The sequence below is a fragment of the Stegodyphus dumicola genome, chromosome 2, assembly GCF_044657685.1.
Source record: "Stegodyphus dumicola isolate Sdum_Otavi_A_Nest chromosome 2, ASM4465768v1".
In the NCBI taxonomy this organism is placed as follows: Eukaryota; Metazoa; Arthropoda; class Arachnida; order Araneae; family Eresidae; genus Stegodyphus; species Stegodyphus dumicola.
This window is the reverse complement of record NC_140769.1, coordinates 95,682,294-95,700,917: the sequence shown is the minus strand read 5'-3', so window position 1 is coordinate 95,700,917 and position 18,624 is coordinate 95,682,294. Positions and strand designations below refer to the sequence as shown.

The 18,624-nt window shown below is 33.9% G+C and overlaps 1 protein-coding gene across 2 annotated transcripts in view; it reads right to left on the bottom strand.

Annotated features, from left to right (window-relative positions):
- Positions 1–18,624, bottom strand: part of LOC118192517 (uncharacterized) — a 251,275-nt gene that overhangs the window by 61,444 nt on the left and 171,207 nt on the right. For both annotated transcript variants that reach the window (XM_085810942.1, XM_085810941.1), the window contains 2 exons: positions 16,869–17,031; positions 12,004–12,148 (listed from right to left, as the gene is read on the bottom strand). In XM_085810942.1, coding sequence (XP_085667068.1) covers positions 12,004–12,148; positions 16,869–17,031 — 308 coding nt within the window. The remainder of the gene's footprint in view (positions 1–12,003; positions 12,149–16,868; positions 17,032–18,624) is intronic.

Here is an 18,624-nt window from a genome sequence, read left to right as displayed (position 1 = left end):
AAGCACTTCCGCAGAGAACCCGGTAAATGTAAACATCGCCAACTTTGGCGATAATAGTTCAAACCTGGTAACCCAGCGGATTTATCCTATTCGTTTGTTCGAAGTTTGCAACCATTCCTCTTGGGTTCATTTTGTTGAATTATCACTGTCGTTGTTCGCATTTGCAGATTTATATTATTCTTCTCTTATTTATTATTATTTTTTCTGAATTTTTTAACAACGAATGGATAGAAATATTTTCGTAGATAGATGCCGGTTCTCGGTTCGTGATGAAAGGAAGAAAATACGGCGGGAGGGGTGAATGCTAATTTGTAACACGGCTGTTCACGTTGTGTTCTTAATTATTAACAGCTCTAAGAACCAGCAATTTAAATAACTAAGTAATGCTTTTATTTTTATTATTGGTCATTGTCATCTAAAATGAGAATAAATAAATTTTCTGGCTTAAATTTTAACAATATATTGTTAATGCTTTTCTAACAATAACCTTTCAGAGGATGGCTGGTGTGACATAAACAGATGATTAAATTGAAATAAAAAATATTATTGATTACCTAAGATGACAGAATAGTTTGATGCATCACCATGGTCATCAAAATTAGCAAACCACTGCTGGTGTAAGGAATATATTGTTTTCTGTATTAACTGGAATTTAAGACAATTTTTTTCGTTTATCACGTTTAACAGGTTAATTTCAGTACATTAATACTAATTTATATTTTTCAAATGAATTTTTATTTCCGTTATAAATGCTTATATATTGTCTTATATATAATACAAGTTAGCACAGAAAAGAATATAATATATTCTTTTCTGTGCTAACTTGAATTTAATACAAATTTATTTAGTATATCACGTTTGACCAGTTAGTTTTACATCTACATGCTTATTATCTGTGAATTTTTACTACCATATGCTTAATATATTGTTTTGTCTGCTAACTTGAATTTACATGCACTAAAAATCACGTTTGTGGCTCAGCTCATTGCCGATGAAAAGCGAGCTTGGCGAGTAAAAATGCAACGGCGCCAACGGGTTCTTTCCCGAAGCGCCAACGGGTTCTCTGCGGATGAAAACCCAAACATTTTCCCATTAACACGTAGCACATCAGTGCATTTTATAGCACGTCAGTGCATAAGAGTTTTTGAAAACAATCAAAGTATTGCGTTTATATATCTAACGAGATATTTTTCTTTAGTATGATAATGGGGGAAATCCATTCCCGTAAATAAACAGCACATCAGTGTATTTATGTTTAACGTTTCGTTATAAATTGGTGTGATAGAATCTGAACTGTTTATTTTGTGTATATGTGAAAGCACATTAGTGCAATATTGCAATTTTCCTTTCTAAGTCATTAGAAGAAAATTTATGTTAAATTCTTGTGAAAGAAATAAGTTGTTGAAGATATTAAAAACTTGTTACTTTGGTTTTCTCATGAAAGCACACCAGTGCTGTATTTTAATATGATGTGTATTTTCTGATAAGTAGAATATTAAATTCTATCATTTCATTTTTAATTTTAAAGCTTTGAGCAGTAAAGAAATGTTCTAATAGTGTTCTGATTTAAACCTGCGCCTATCGAATTTACGTAGTATTTGCGTTGACCATGTGGTTGCTAACGTAAGTATCTGTCATGAAAACGATAGTTAATTAAAGGTGTTTATATTTATTGGCGCCACTCTGGTTTTTTTCTGTCTGGCTGTACTAAACGAAAAGAATTTGTTATTTTTTTTTCATATATCATTTGTTATTCATTTCACTTCATATGAAGTATTCAGTAAGGTTGTTTATTCGTTTTATGTTTGAATGGAAATAAATCCACAGTGATTAATGCTTTTATTAACCTTTTATTTTTATTTGCCTAATTTTGTAAGAAAGAAGAAAAGTTAGTGTTTTTTTATATCTCTGATGTATTTTTATGTGTATTATTTGTGAATAACTATTTGAGTTCTTATTTGTTTTGAGCAATTACTTTTGTGAAAATGGCATTTTTGGGAAAAGCTATGAAAAAGGATCTATTCCTTGTCGCTTCAGAACTTGGGGAAATAGCTTTAGAAGATATGAAAGTGATAGATTTAAAACAATTAATAACGAATAGTAAAAATTATGAGGAAGAATTTGTTAAAAATTTGTTAGAAAGTATTATGACTGATAGGATAGAAAAGGAAAACTTAGAGAAGCAAACAAGAGCGAAAGAATTACAGTTAGAACAGGAAGCTAGGGAGAGGGAATTTCAGATACTACAGCAAAATAAAGAAATTGAAAAGCAACAGTTAGAACTAGAATGCCTTAAAGCAAAACAGAACACTGAATCTGCTAAACCTGGAGGTGAAACGGTATTTAATCAGAATTTTCAGAAACTAATGCCCAAGTTTAATTTAAAAACTGATGATATCAGTTTATACTTAGAACTTTTTGAGAGGCAAGCTAAAGTTATAAAATTGCCCACGGATCAATGGGTGTCATATCTCATTGGTGTCCTTCCGGTTGAGGTAAATAATATAATTGCTAGGGAACCTGAAGAACAGGCTAGAGATTACCAACATATTAAAGAATTACTACTTAAAAGATTTAAATTAAGTGCGGAGAAGTTTCGGCAACTTCTTGTTAAGACTCAAAAAAATCCGGATTCTACGTGGTACGATTTTTATCACGAAATTAAGACATTTTTAGATGGGTGGCTTAAAGCATTAAAAATCGAAACATTTGAGCAACTCAAGGATTTAATGTTGGTAGATAAGATTAAAAGGCGCACGCCTAATGAGTTTAAGGAACATTTTATAGATGAATGGGCCACGATCACTTCACCAAAACAGTTGGTGGGTAAAATAGAGGAATTTGAAAATGCGAAAAAGACGATGGTTGGGAAAACGAAATTGGGTGAATTTAAAACGAAAATATCAGGTAGACAAATGGGTGTTTTTCAGTCCACTGGTAACGTTTTCAAAAATAGAAAAAACCCTCAAGGCACACAATTTAAAAAAGATGATGATGCACGCAATGTTGGGAAAAAGTCAGACTCGAATTTTGATAGGAGAAAAAGACTCCAGTGCTATGAATGTGGATCTTTTGACCATTTACGTCCTCAGTGCCCTAATTTTAAAACCCAAAAGGCAGATTTGTATCGGATAAGCGGGAGATCAGAGAAGAATCTGTTAGATCCCTATACGTTAAATGGAAGAGTAAATGGTTTTGAAGTACCTATTTTAAGAGATACGGAAGCAACGGTAGATATTATTTGTCAGAAATATGTAAGCAGAGATAGAATGAAGGGAGAACACGTGTGGGTTCGACATTTGTTGGATGATCATATGACTTGTTTACCTGTTGCTGAAGTAGATATTGAATGCGATTTGGGTACAGTAACCACCAAAGCAGCTGTTCTAGGAGACCACTTAGACCAAGGACGATATATATTAGGCAGACAGCGGCTCTTGTCAGAGGAACTGAGAAAAATTATTCGTCGTATGTCGGTAATGTTAATGCGGTCGTTACTCGATCTCAAGCACGACAATTAAAGGAAGCGGAAAATTTATGTGAGACGAATCAAAATTCTGAGCAGAATGAGTTAGAATTGGAAGAGGAGGACGATGCTCATGTGAGGTCAGAAAACGGAGAGATATTGCCTCCTGTCGACCTTTGTGTCCCCACAAGTCCTGCAATTCAAATTGACTCAAGTACTTTTATTGATGAACAACAAAAAAATAAAGAACTTGCCCCTTTATTAGAACTAGTAAAAAGCGGAAGTAAAACAAGTTATGGGATTAAAAATGGGGTTTTAGTAAAAAAGAAGGTAAATAAGTTAGGAGGAGAAGAACATTTAATTGTTGTCCCAGAAAACCTCAGAGAGCAAATTAAAGCAATTTGTCGTGAAGGAACTTCAGGTCACTTAGGAGTTCTGAAAACAAAAGACCGGTTACTAAGACATTTTTTCTGGTAAAATTGTTATAAAGACATTGAGAAATTCGTTAGAACATGCGACTCCAGTCAACGTGTAGGAAAAGCAAGTGACAAAAAGAAAGCACCGTTGGTAATAGTACCTGTGATTTCTGAAGTCTTTAGTAAGGTTAATGTAGATGCTTGCGGGCCTATGCCTACATCCACTGAAGGTAATAAATATCTTATTACAGTTATGAGCTTAGCATCTAAATATCCTGATGCCGTCCCGGTACCAGATATAACGTCGAAATCTGTTGTAAGTGCACTCTTTCAGGTATTTAGTCGGATGGGTTTTCCAAGGGAGGTTCAAACTGATCAAGGAAAATCTTTTATGAGTCGCTTAACCGTTGAATTTTTGAAGAAGTTTGGTATAAAAATTTCCAGAAGTTCGGTTTACCACCCGCAGAGCAATCCTGTAGAACGGTTCCATAGGTCAATAAAAAGGGTCTTAAAGGTATTATGTATTGAAGCTGCCCCAAATTGGGAAGCACAATTACCTGCCGCTCTCTTTGCCCTGCGGACAGTAACGCATGATAGTACAGGATTTAGTCCAGCTGAGTTAGTGTACGGGATCAACCACAGAACACCGGTCGCATTATTGTATGAGAAATGGTTAGATTCTCAGGAAAAAGAAGATACCGTAATAGAATATGTTTATTAATCAATAGGCTAAAGAAAAGTAGAGAATTAGCTACAGAAAAAAAGGAAGAGGTGAGGGACAAAAGGAAGAAATGGTATGACAAAAATGCCGTGAAAAGGGAATTCCAGCCAGGAGATTCTGTATTGGTATTAGCATTGAACCAACCCCATAAACTCGCTCCTCAATGGAAAGGGCCGGGGAAAATAGAGAAAAGATTATCAGAAACAAACTATGTGGTTAGTTTTGAAGGGAATCAGGAAGGGAATAAAGTGTATCACATCAATATGTTAAAACCTTATCATAAGAGACCTGAACTTTTGAATATGGTGCTCCTTGATAACGAGGAGATAGTTGAACCCTCGGAATTAGAGGAGGATTTTCCTTATATGTTAACTAACCCCAATGTGTTTGATTTTAATGAAATAATAGCAAAAGATAATCTTAAAGACTTAGTGATGAACAAATCCTGCAGTTGGGAAAGTTGTTGGTAAAGTTTTCTGCTATATTTTCGAATATTCCAGGGAAAACAAATTTAGTCGAACATGATATCGAACGAATCAGTGACAAACGCGTACAGCATAAGCATTATAGAATGACAAATCGACAGAACGAAGTTCTTAAAGTCGAGATTGAAAAAATGTTAAAATACAAGATTATTGAACCAGGACCCTCTGAGTATACTTCACCCATGATCCTTGTTGAAGCACCAGGTAGGGATCCTAGGCCGTGTATTGATTACAGAAAGTTAAACGAAATAACGCGTATTGAGTTCTATCCGATCCCCAATATAGAGCAACGTGTTGAAACTGTTGCAGCAGCCAAATTTATCACCTTGGTAGACTTAACTAAAGGTTATTGGCAAATTCCGCTGACCCCTAGAGCGCAGAAAATCGCTGCATTTGCTACAAATTTTGGTGTATATAGGCCTTTGCGCATGCCATTTGGGCTTAAAAATGCTCCTTATTATTTCAGTAAAATGATGAGCGAAATATTGTGCGGATGTGAGAAATATGCTACCCCTTATTTAGATGATATTGCTATTTTTTCTGAAACGTGGGAGGAACATTTACAACATTCACATGAAATTTTAAAAAGAGTAAGAAAAGCCAATTTAACTATTAAACCCTCTAAGTGCAAGTTTGCACAAGAAGAAGTGCAATATCTCGGTCACATAGTAGGTCGAGGAAAACGTTCTCCAGCAGAACTAAAAATCGAGGCGGTTCAAAATTTTCCTGTTCCCACAACTAAAACTGAGATTAGAGCTTTCTTAGGGTTAGCTGGATACTACAGACAATATATACCCATGTTTTCTGCTATAGCCGCAACTTTGACAGATTTGTTAAAAGGGAATAACAAAAGGGGTAAAATTGTTCGGAATGATGAATGTAATGAATCATTCAAATCGTTAAAAGAAAAGCTATCTAGTAGGCCTGTGCTACATGCACCCGATTTTTCTAAACCATTTATACTACAGACAGACGTATCAGATCAAGGATATGGTGTTGTTTTAGCCCAGATGGGTGATAAAGGAAAAGAACATCCCATATTGTATCTCAGTAAAAAATTTACTGATAGTGAGCGGAACTATTCCACCACTGAAAAAGAGTGTGCTGCAATTCTGTATGGAATAAAAAAATTGAAAGGGTATATAGATGGGCAGACTAAATTTTCTATTCAAACGGACCATAATCCCCTAGTATGGCTAAAAAATAATGCAGGTGGAAATGGTCGATTATTACGCTGGGCCTTAGCCTTGCAATCTTATAATTTTACGATACATCATAAAAAGGGAAGTGACAACTTAAATGTAGACTGCTTAAGTAGAAACTCCGTACATGCCAGTTAAATAGACTAGTTATCATTTCTTTCAAGTTGTCTTATTATTTGATTATGTATATTGTACTTTTTTTTAAATTCATACTATATAGTAAATTGTTAGCTTTATTTATAAAGACAAAATTTCTGTGTTGGTTTTTCATATATTGTATATGTATTGTTATATGTATTTTTTTATGATGGCCTGGTTATGAGAGTGAAGAACCTTTGTAACAGTGTGGTTAAAATTAACTGCTAAAATGTTGAACAATCTCTATTGAAACCATAAACTGTGAAGGTTTACTTCTCCTGTGTCCGGAGAAACAAAAACTGGAGGCGGAAGGTGTTTGTTTGTAGTGAACGCCTGCCTGAACTTGTATTTTATCCCGTAGGAACTTAAAAAAAAAGTTTTGTTTCCTCTGTGTCCGAGGAAAACAAAATCTGGAGGCGGAAGGAGTTAGTCTGTAAAGAACGCTCCTGAACTCTACTAGAAAGACCTATGATGCTCTTGACTAGAGAGAACGTCGTCAGCAAACTCCTCACACTACGAGTACCATAATTCATTTTAACACCTTATTTTAAAGAACTGTGAATGGCTTCGACTTAACTGAGAATAACGCATGCGTAAAGAGATGAGACTTCTGTTGAGACGCCTGTGAGAGAGAGTTTGGGAAGCTCCGCCAGCGAGCTGAGGTGTGGAGACTAAATTTGTCCAGTGATGACGAGTGCTATCTTCGTTAACGTCTCTGATCGTGTCACCAACTCGGATATGTACTCAAGTTTTCTAAATGTATTAATTAAATGTTGTATATGTGGTATGTTCTGTAATTAAAGTGATGCATCACCAATACCAGTGTTGATTCGGTTTTCACTGAAGCATCCACGACGTCACAACCCTCTCCTCCCGTATGTTCGTTTTGCACAGCCCACTACAGAGATTATCGTTCAGCAAGACAATGCACCGTGTCATAGCTCTCGAGTTGTATCGGAATGCTTGAATGAACATTCCACAGACCTGCAGGTGCTCTTCTAGCCATCAAGGTCACCTGACCTGAATCCGATCGAGCACATCTGGGATGCAATTGAGAGAGATATTCGAGGCTGCGACTACCTTCCATCTAATGTTCATGAATTGTGGCAGATTGTTCAGAAATCGTGGATACGTATGACTTCCCATAGTTTCCAGTGTATTGTGGAGTTCATGCCAAAACGAATCGCAGCCCTCATCAAGGCGAAAGATGGTCTAGACAGGTATCCTTAATTGCTCTTCAGTGTATACTTTTAAAAATACAGAATTCTGAAATCCTATAAATCATTCATAATAGCTCTGCATTTGTTGCTGATAACTGCCTGACTTTCACTACATGCAAAGCCATTTTGGACATCTCATTAAGAAGTAGTCCTAATAGATTTTAGACTTTATAATCATAAAAACTTTAATTAAAATCAGAAAGTTTTGAATCATATTTTCCGCATCTGTCTTCTTGCTAATCACCACTGACAATTTTTAACAATACGGAATTCCGATACGTCTTATTAACTATGATACAAGACATAATAAAATAACGAAGAACAAATATTTTAATCAACTTATTATAGATTCCCCCTGCGCAACTGATTAGTCATAGATAATTGTTTATTTGAGATAGTGGAAACTGATATGTATTGAAATATTATCTGTCTGACATAATAAAAATACACAAAAAACAATCAGCTGATTAATATATGACAAAAATAAAGTAACAGAATGACAACTTTTTTTATTTCCTCCAAAAGTAAACGAAACCAGTTGATGGGCTCAATATTAATCAAATATTTTCTTAACAAATTTCTGATTTTTTTTTTCTTTAAAGCGGAAACTAATAATTCAAATCTCTGGCATACGCTGTTTTCCATCGGAGATTTGCATTATATTTCAAGTTGGATGTTTCAACAATAGAGACTATAAAGACTGTGATCACGTTTCGAAATTTACACGCAGTGATTCTGAAATTTACAAAAGCATATCTTTTATTTGAGCAATGGAAGGAATTATTCTATACAAAGTCAGGGGAAAATCGCGAAGTTTTCCGTGTAGTGTTTCTTCGGAATTTTTAATGTCTTGTACTTTTAAACCTCAAATATCTCAGAAGAAATAAATAACCTTTTACTTATTGTGTTTATTTATTACGTGCCCTACCATTAGGCACTACACAGAAAGAGAGGGATGCCCCGTAGAGGTGATTTTAAGGGAAGGTGCATTTTATAGCAACCGTATTGGCGCTGTTTGATGAATTTTACGAATGAAAAGTAATAATAACATACGCATACATATTCAACGTTTTAATTATATATTTATACTTAAAAACAATCAGTAAACCAAGTTACAAACAAACGGTTGTTGTGGTGGAAATTTCGTAGCGATCGCTTTTAGAAAGAATTCAAAGCATTGTTCCTTCAACAACTTTGCGAAAAAATAATGCATTCCTGCAGAAATTTCACCTCTTCTATTATAGGAAAATTTTTAAATCACAAATTATAAAACAGAGTCTAAGACAAAAAAATGACCTTAATTTTTCTAATTTGAATTTTGCAAGAAATTACTGCCTAATTTTGCGGGCATTCTAACTAAAAGTAGTTCATGCTAGCTAAATTTTTTTACATATAAAAATAACATAATAACAGAAATTTAAAAATAATAAGAAAACTTCGAATTTTTTTTTTAAGCCCAAACGGCGTTAACCCAGAAGGGCTATTAATTTTGTTTTGGCATTTTACGTCGAAAACTTTAAACTCCCGTTTCGCTTTTCAAATTGTCACCAAATATTACAGCCCTGTATTATATCTAAAGAAATTAAATACCAAAGAATCTGCATAAATGTATGTATGTTTCTCACATTGTGATAAAACAACGATACCTAGAGCCATCAAATTTGAATAGAGTAATTCTTCACCGAATATGGGCATCTGGAAGCCCTGTTTTATTATCAGTTTCATACTTTAATCAGACATTAAAGAATTTTCGATTAACAAACTGAACGATTTCAAAACGAAGAATGGTAACACTGTACGAAAAAAAAAATTTTTTTTTATCTCTAGCGCGCGACACTGTATCGGATATTCTAAAGATATGCTCACTTTAAATTATTTTGCGATATCGCCTTGAATTGAATTTTTTGGTTTAAATGTGAAGAATGTGATATTTAATAAAAAAAAGGTAACACAGAAAAGTTTAAAAAACGCTCCTTTGGGCGTAATGTGAAATCTAAAAGCTTTGAGTTTCCCCTCCCCCGGTTCGCCGTTATTTAAGTTACTATTCAAACTATAATTATATTTTTCTGAAAGTAAATTTAACGTTTCTTGAACTGTCAGGAAGAATACAATTTAATTTTTTATTATTTTGGCATGTCTGGCCTATTTTTAAAGCGTAAAAAATGGCGTAAAAGATCCCCTCTATTGGCTAAATCATTTAACTGAATAATCAAATTTAATTAATTCATGTGATCGTACAACTGAAGCACAAATTTGCATATAGCCACTACTAGTTTTATTTCATGTCAAATAAGAGTGCAACCCAGTGTAAGGAGTTATTCTCATAAATAATTGCAGTCCCATTTTAGTCTTGAAGAATGAATTTTAAGAAAATGCGTATTTTAGTATACAGATCGATCTACATTTTTTATACTGAAGGAAATGATTTGTTTGACATTCTACCCTGTTATAGTCGTGATTTGTTTGCAGTCGCAAGTAAATAAAGTATACCCAAATACAAAGAAATCATTTTAGCTTCCCTCTATAAAAGACACATTTTATTCCTTATTAGAAATGCATGGTATCTGTCAGTATCACTTTAAAATTCCTTTGGACACGTTCACTTGTTATAATGCTTTAGAAGTCCCCAAAAAATTGTAAAAATGTATTTTTTAATTTTTATAGTATTTCAAGTTGTTTCGTATACATCGAAACAGCTTTTTATCGCTGATATATGCAACAATATTCAATGTGGCTTCGCAAAATATATTCACACTTATATAAAATTCTAGTTTTTTATTTCCTTTTTCGTAATCTATAAAGTCTTGTAAACTCGTATTTTCAATGACCAGAAATTGCTTTCTACTTTTTCCAATGTTGGCTTATTAACGTTTGATTGGTTTAGTTTTGTTTATTTAATTATGGCACAGCACTCGAGGGCTATCTGCCTAAGGGAAAGGATGCTTTCGTGGAAGCCTTTCTAAGGAAAACTGGCTCGTATATACACGAAAACACACAACTGTACTGGAAACTGGCTCGTATATACAACTCGCTGCGACAAGGAGGCTCCCGTCCTGGCATCACAGGCCTTTCGGAATTGCGCATGCAACTACCCCATTCGTCGGGATTCGAAACCCGGACAGAACTACCAGTGTTCAGCGGCATTAACGCTCGGCCGCTGGGAGGCCGTCTCAGCGTTCGAAAGCGCACTCTAAGATAATATTCGAATTATTCGATCATATATTGGTATATTTTTATGGTACTTTTCCGTTTCGCCGGCGCAAATCTCGCCAAGCAGACTTTATTGGCGACAACATACAGTATACACGTAAAAAATATTAAAAAAATGTTAGTTCTAAGAATTCTTTTTAAAAAAGAAGGCATAAACATTTTAATGTCGCTTAAAATTTTATAAAAAGCCAATAAATAAAGACAACAAATTTGTAAAAAGACATTAAGAATTTACTATGCTTTCATGGTTCAACATCCTGATTCGCCGGTTCATATCACGTGACCCCAAGCGATCTCATCTCACGTAAACTACTCTACAAAAATCTAATGCTCTTAGTAATTATCCACATTAATTTCAAGTTAAATCTTAATTTGGAACACAAGTTTAAATGCAAGAAATATTTCAATTCGTACGAATAGCTTACTCAGAAATTATGTAAAACTGCAGTGCTTTACTTCGCTAATGCATTCTCATTAGAATTGATGAATTTAACCCTTGACTTTACCTTTTCTATATTTTTCGGCTTCGGGTAAGTGCTGTGATTGCATCCTTATTAACTTAATTACCGAAAATTGCCTTAAACATAAAACTGAACTATCTGATAAAAATTATATGTAATGATATGCCAGTATTGAAAGAAACAATCAATCTGATAAGAAAAAGCTGCGACTTGTTTTGAAAATGAGGCGTAAAAGGTTACCAGCGAGAATATTTCCTTTGGCATGGGTTGTACCATTATTGGCGACTTTATCGCTTGCGCCGGCAAAACGGAAAAGTACCATTTTTATTTTCTGCCTACATAGAGAATCTTATCAATTTATTATTTCTTTCAATATCAGTTACCACTGATTTGCAATAATTAATTTAATCCACTAAAACACCTAGGTTTTCGGTTTTCAAAATTTGGAAGATAGAAAACTGGTCTATTTTGTGGGTAGGTACAATGCAAGGGAACGCTATTTAAGCTCTTCAGTATTTCCATTTTTCCAGCTTTTCGGATAACGGTTGCTTAGTTAAAATGCAAAATCTGAAGCTTTCTAGTATTAACGTTAAAAATAAACTCAATAAATTGTTCATGTAATATTAATAAATTTTTAATAAAACATTAAGTAAGGAAATATTCGTAAAAATTATGAAAACTTACTTTCTTTCTGGTAAAGAACACATTTCCACTATGTATCCAGTTACAACACTGCCACCGTCGTACATAGAGCCATACCAACTAAGTACTAAAGAATGGTCCGTGACATCGCTTACATTTGGTTCTCCACCTGGAGGCTCAGGAAATCCTAAAGAAAGAAGTCTATACTTAAATACAAACTTTTTTGCACAATTTTCAAATCAAATTTCATATGGTATTAAATATTTTAGTATGATATTTATGTGACTGAAGCAATTTATCGCAATTAATACTTCAGTAGCTAAAGTTTCTGTATTAACATTTTAAAATAATAAGGACTGTTGCTATGATATTTAAATAATTGCACATCGCGTTATTTTCATTGCACTTTTTTCAAATTTAAAACACTGAAAATATTATTTAAGAAGGGCTCGTAGTCTTAGTGACATTTTATGTGCAAATATTAACCTTCATCCATTTACGGTCGCAGTGCGTGCTGTCATCGCCGCACAGCCCTTATTTTCGGTTCACCATGCGATGTTCATGTCAACCTTTATTCGTGCACTTTAGGTGAACAAAAAATCGTCTTCGTTATCATGGTTATGAGGCTAACTGGGCGGGAAGAAATGACCCCTAAAATACTTATTTTAAGTAACAGACGAGAACTGGACATATAGAACGGTCAGGTTTGGTTTACTTGATTATAGCAAAGCACGCGAGGGCTATCACCCTAAAGTAGGGTTTCTTAAACTTTTTTCAGTCATGACCGCCTTTTATCACCGAGATTTTTTCGCGACCTCCAGGACCCCATAATATTTACAAAGATTTTGTGGGACCCCATAAGTATTGTGCAAATCTGGCATACGCATGAGTGAAACTCAATTTTTTCACTTGTACTGTAATATACTATTGCAGTTTTAGGTCATTAACTTTAATTTTTAATTTTAAGACATAGAACAATGTAAAAAATTTAAATAAACAACAGACGAAATGACAGCGTCACGTGCAAAGCAAGGAAAATGAAATTCAAGCAACGAAATATTATAAAAAGGAATGCGCTGAAACGTTTTCGTTTTTTTCTTTGTCTGTATTATCTTATCTTTATCTATTTTCAGATATACTGTTTAAAAATATTTGGTAATTGTAAAATTATTATAACAAGTTAAAGAAATATCCAAACTGCTAAAATTTTTGGCGACCCCCTGCTACAGGTCCTGCGACCCACAGTTTAAGAAACACAGCACTAAAGGAAAAGCAGCACTAAAGGAAGCTTTCCTACAGTACTTTCTGAAGGAAACTGGGTCGTATCCACGTTACACATGGGGGAAAACCCCAAGCAGCCAGTCCATTCGCCTGGAATCGAACCCAGGCTGAATTACCAGTATTTGGCGACTATACAACTTGGCCGCTGGTAGGCCAATAGAAGAATGGAAAGGAAAGGATCAAATGTTACGAACAGAAAGCTGGAAAACATTACACTGAAAAATGCCAAATATATGTAAACTGAAAACACATTTTTTTTCCCCAAAATTTGGCAGTAGCATGCAAATCAGATTTCATTTAAAACGCTTTTGATTGATTATATTCTTTGACTTTTTTTGAAATGACTGTCTAAGCTACTTTATTTGAAAACGGATAAGCAAAGGCGATGGCAATAAGGAAAAATATAATCGACTCAATATTTTTACATTGGGCTGTTCGTAAATTGTATCTGTTGATTATCTAGCTAAAACCGTCTGTTGATTTAATTTTCTGCCGGAGAGGCCCACCAGAGGCCGAGCAGTAAAGTCGCTTAACACTAGTAGTTCGTTTCAGGTTTGAATCCCGACGAACGGGCTGGCTGCATGTGCGTTTTCATGGTTTTACCTATGTGTACTGCTTGTTTAGAATGCCCTCCACGAAGGCATCACTACCCTTAGGCAGATAGTCTTCGAGTGCTTTGCCATAATTAACTAAACCATCTGCCAGAATGACTGGCACAAGTTTAGCGACATCTTCACCAACTTTCAAGGGATTTCATAATCAAATAAGATGTTTTAGTTTCATATGTTTATGGACTACGAAATATATCGGCTTTTATGCCTGAGATGCACATTTTTCCCCCTCGAAATTTTACATAATTTTAAATGTGAACTTTTGATGATCAAGTTGATAATAAATGAGATGATGTTTTTCAATAGACCAGAGATTTCTTCCATTCATTTTGCATTTTTAGAGCGAGTTGCATTTATTATACACTCAACTGTTCCGAATTCTGGAATTCAACATTTTTCAATTTTTCCGGATAGTCGAGCTGTACTACTAAAATTCGTGTAGCATTGATTATAAAAAAGCATTTATCTATTCAGTCTTTAAGAAGCAATAGCATTGACGATTAGAGATTCAATGAAGCACACTTTGGCCATGACATTATTTGAGGGGAGGAATACTTCTATAGAAGAATACGTACTATTGCAAAACATCATTGCCAGATGCCTAGATACCACTGTCAGCATCTACCAAGAACAAAGAATATTCATGTTTACACATCTACCAATAACTCTTGGGGATCGACAACAACGCCAACTCTGGATTCGTGACCAAGCTTGGAATTTATTGGAGCCATATCGTATTCAACGATAAATAACAATTTTTACTTGCCTTGGATAATTGAAGAATTAATGTGTGAAAGAAGCCATGCGAACAGTCAGCCCTCTGGAGAACCACACATTTGTCAGAACTGGCGTTACCTATAGAAATCACCTTTAGAGGTATTTTAATATCCCGGTAATATGTCGATATCAGCCTGCAACCTGTTGTCTTGGTAATCCTCTAGCGTTTCTCGACGGCCATTTTTCAACAAAATATTAGCCATCCGTACATGGCGAACATCTCCGGTGGATGTAAGCATAGGTGCAACGAATCTTTCTTTGCTATACACCGTCCGCTAAATGAATAAGTATGCATATGTTAGAGCACCTATTACAACAAAGCTCGCAACGTACCCAAACTTGCAGAACAGTTGTAGAATATCTAGACGCAAATTCTGCAAGACAGCAGCACATGTGATGTTTCTGCGAATTCATGACATCCTGATGCATTGCCGCCAAAGGTAACCATTTGCACCTCAACCAAATTTTTTAAACAGAATGCAGCTATATACGTAACTCCATTTGTTTAATTAGAAGCATAATCTGTTGCTGCGGCTGTTCTAGATACTTTTGGTCCTATTTGAGTCCCCTGCACAGTCTCCTTGGACAAAACAACAATAGAAGCATAAAAATATTAATAGATAAACATATTTCTTCAGGTAATCACAGGAAACGTTGCAAACTGATATACATTTTTTCACAAGATATTTATACACTCAATCAAATATGCAACCAAACAGCGGATATTATGAAATGTTAGTGTGACAGTTTTCATACATTACACAAGGTGTATTTGATGAGTGACTATTCACCTCGTATTATACAGAACTAAAGTGGAAAATCTGTAAATTAGAAAAAATTTACCTCTTTACTTTATTTCAACGTTCAACAGAATAAAAATCTGAGCTCCAAAAAAATCCGAATACTTTAGCAAAAATGCCAGGGATGTTTATGGTAGATTGGCGGTTTTTTTCTCACATTAATGCGAGCTTTAAAATATAAGGTTAAGATTTTATAGTTGTCATTTTGGGTTGAATAAAATCATAATCTAAAAGATATGTGAATCAGAATTAAAAATCATTTCTGAAATACGTCATTATTGTTAGTCACTACATGATACCAATCTAAACTAAAACTAACGTATTTCGGGACGAACAAACATTTTAACTTCACGTAAAAAAAGAAGTTTATTGAAAAAAATCACATATAATCTAAAGATAAGGATTGTAAAATTGTTCTCTTAGCTGAAAAACCTTTTGTTAAGTCTTCATTTTCGCAAACTAAAAGTAAAAGGGACAGAAAACATCAGTAAAGCTCATTATGTTGCTTCCTACAAACATTTTGTTTGACATTTAAGCCAAAAACGTGAAGTTTATTACTATAATAAAAAATTTATGACTTCCAAAGTTCTTTGGCTTGTTTTTGTCCTCATGAATCTCAGAAATATTGCCTTTTGGTTCACTTTACTTATGTAAGTTATTCTACTGAGCTAGAAATCCTTCATTCCACTGTAAAACAGAGGGCTACCAGTCAAATTGTGCGGATTTAAAGTGAAATATTTCAGGTATGAACGTTTATCCGATTTTAATAGGACAAAACACGAAAATAGGGTACGAATGCAGACAACGGCATTACAGCCATCAGAAAATAAATGCTAAGTTAAAATTTTAAGCCAAAAAGAAACGCCTGAGATTCTGTTGAACACCACCAACTACACAATAGCAATATTTAATAAAATTCTACTAAAAGATAAGCTTGTCGAAGCATGAAAAATTTTCGACTCGGATTGCTGCCAAAATTTTTCGTGTATCAATTCCTAATTGTCTGAAATAATAATAGAAAATTTAAGTAGTAAATAAATTTAGTTTAAAATGGAAATATTTTTTTAAACTCATCTTACGATCTATTCGACTATCTTTCTTTCCACTTTATAATTGACACACTCGTGAATATGTGCAACGCTATTCTGAAATCTGAGCTTTGAACTTGAAGTTTTCAGTTAAAGACTTCTTTAATTTAATTTACAAGTGTAATTAATTCAGTTTGTTATTTATGCAGTCTATTTTAATTTAATTTGCACGGTTATTTTTAATCAGTCTGGTTCAGAAATTAAGAAATCTTCTGCCATAAATTTCTGACTAAGATTAAATAAAAGAAAGAATCTGAAGATGCGCAACATATAAATTCTAATGACGGACGAGTAGCATCACATTTCACTTTGGCAGGAAGGAAATAAAATAATAAATTAAAAAAACTCACCAACAACTGCAACAGAAGCAAAACAGGAATCCCCACCTCCTTCGTTTTCGACACTGACCACATATTTTCCACTGTCATCTGCGGTTACATCGTTCACCGTCACTACAGACATCTCTCTGCCTTCAAGAATGGACAAGCGGCCGTTACCCACTAGCACTCGTCCCTGCGCACAAGATAGAAGAGGGAATATAATTTTAATTCTTCCCTATATGCTTTAGAAGTCCCTATTATGGACTAGCGCTCTGCTTGAGTATCAAGCGGACGGTAGAATGGCGCAGTAACATCTCTAAGACAGATTTTGCCATTTCCTAGCAAAAGAACTTCAATATTTTCTTTCAGAAATATTTTCGCGACATTGATATACCATGCACAACATTTCAGAGCCACATACATAAACGAAAATAATTACTTCAATGATAAAACATCGGTATAATTTTGGTATTTACGTGGTAAAATGTGGCTATATTTGACAAAACTTACAGATTTCGTAGCTTACAAACGAGCTTATATTTTTTGTACTACGAAATTTAAATTTCTAAAATTTCCATTTAAAAATTTTCATCAGTTAGTGTGCAGTGTTTGTAAAAAGTTTCTCCTACTCTTAATGATGGATTTCAATTTTCAAAGTGCAACAGAAAATCCGAACAGATAACACATATTTTTTTTTTTTTTTTTTTTTTTTTTTTTTTTCAGTTTACTCACACTTGCAGAATTTTAAAATTCTCTCAAACATTTTTTATCATAATTATGAATAATCTGTGTTGATGTTTTATTGTAATTGGGAATAATATGATAAATTATGAGTGTATTTAATTTGCTTGATATACAGCACAAGAAATATAGGAAATGAAGATACTATATTTTTTACTTTATACTATGTTTATATATGTGTTATTATTTTTAAATTTCGTCTTGTTTAATATTTTTTTTGCGTAGTAAAATCAGGCAAATAGCCATCGGCCATTTTTTATTAATGATGGATGAAGAAAATATTATTTATAAATCCCCTAATAAGTAAACGCGATCTTGAATTCAAACACACTTCAACTATTTATATTTACTTTTAGACGAACTTCAACTATTTATATTTAATTTTAGACACATTTCAACTATATATATTTCAACACATTTCAGCTATTTACGTTTACTTTTATACTTTAAATATTTACATTTACTTTTATACTTGAACTATTTTTATTCCAAAGGGGCTTTGTCCCTGAAGGACTAATGTTTCCGTTTGGCGATTTTGCGTTGAATCACTATAAACAGTGAATCGCTTTTCAAACTGTTACCACCAAATGTTAGAGTCTTGCATTATATTTGAAGAAATTAAATAATGAAAAATCTGCATAAATGTAAGTCTATTTCTCGCATTGTGATAAAACAACGGTACATAGAACCGTCGAATGTTGACTAACGTAATCCTCATATGAATATGGGCATATGGAAGACCAAATTAGAAATTTGGAATTAGTTTTATGATCGATTTCATATTTTGTAAACTTTTAACGAGTTTTCGAGTAACAAACTCAACAACTTAAAAGCCAGCAAATGACAATACTCTACGGGGGGGGGGGAACCTTTTTATCTCTAGCGCGCGGAACTGTATATCGGAAATTCTAAAGATAATGCTGGTTTTAATATTAATTTGGGACATTGCTATTGAACAAGATTTTGTGGTTTAAGTGCAAAGAACATGATATTTATTAAATAAAGGTTATACACAAAACGTTAAAAAAACGCCCTTTTGAACGTA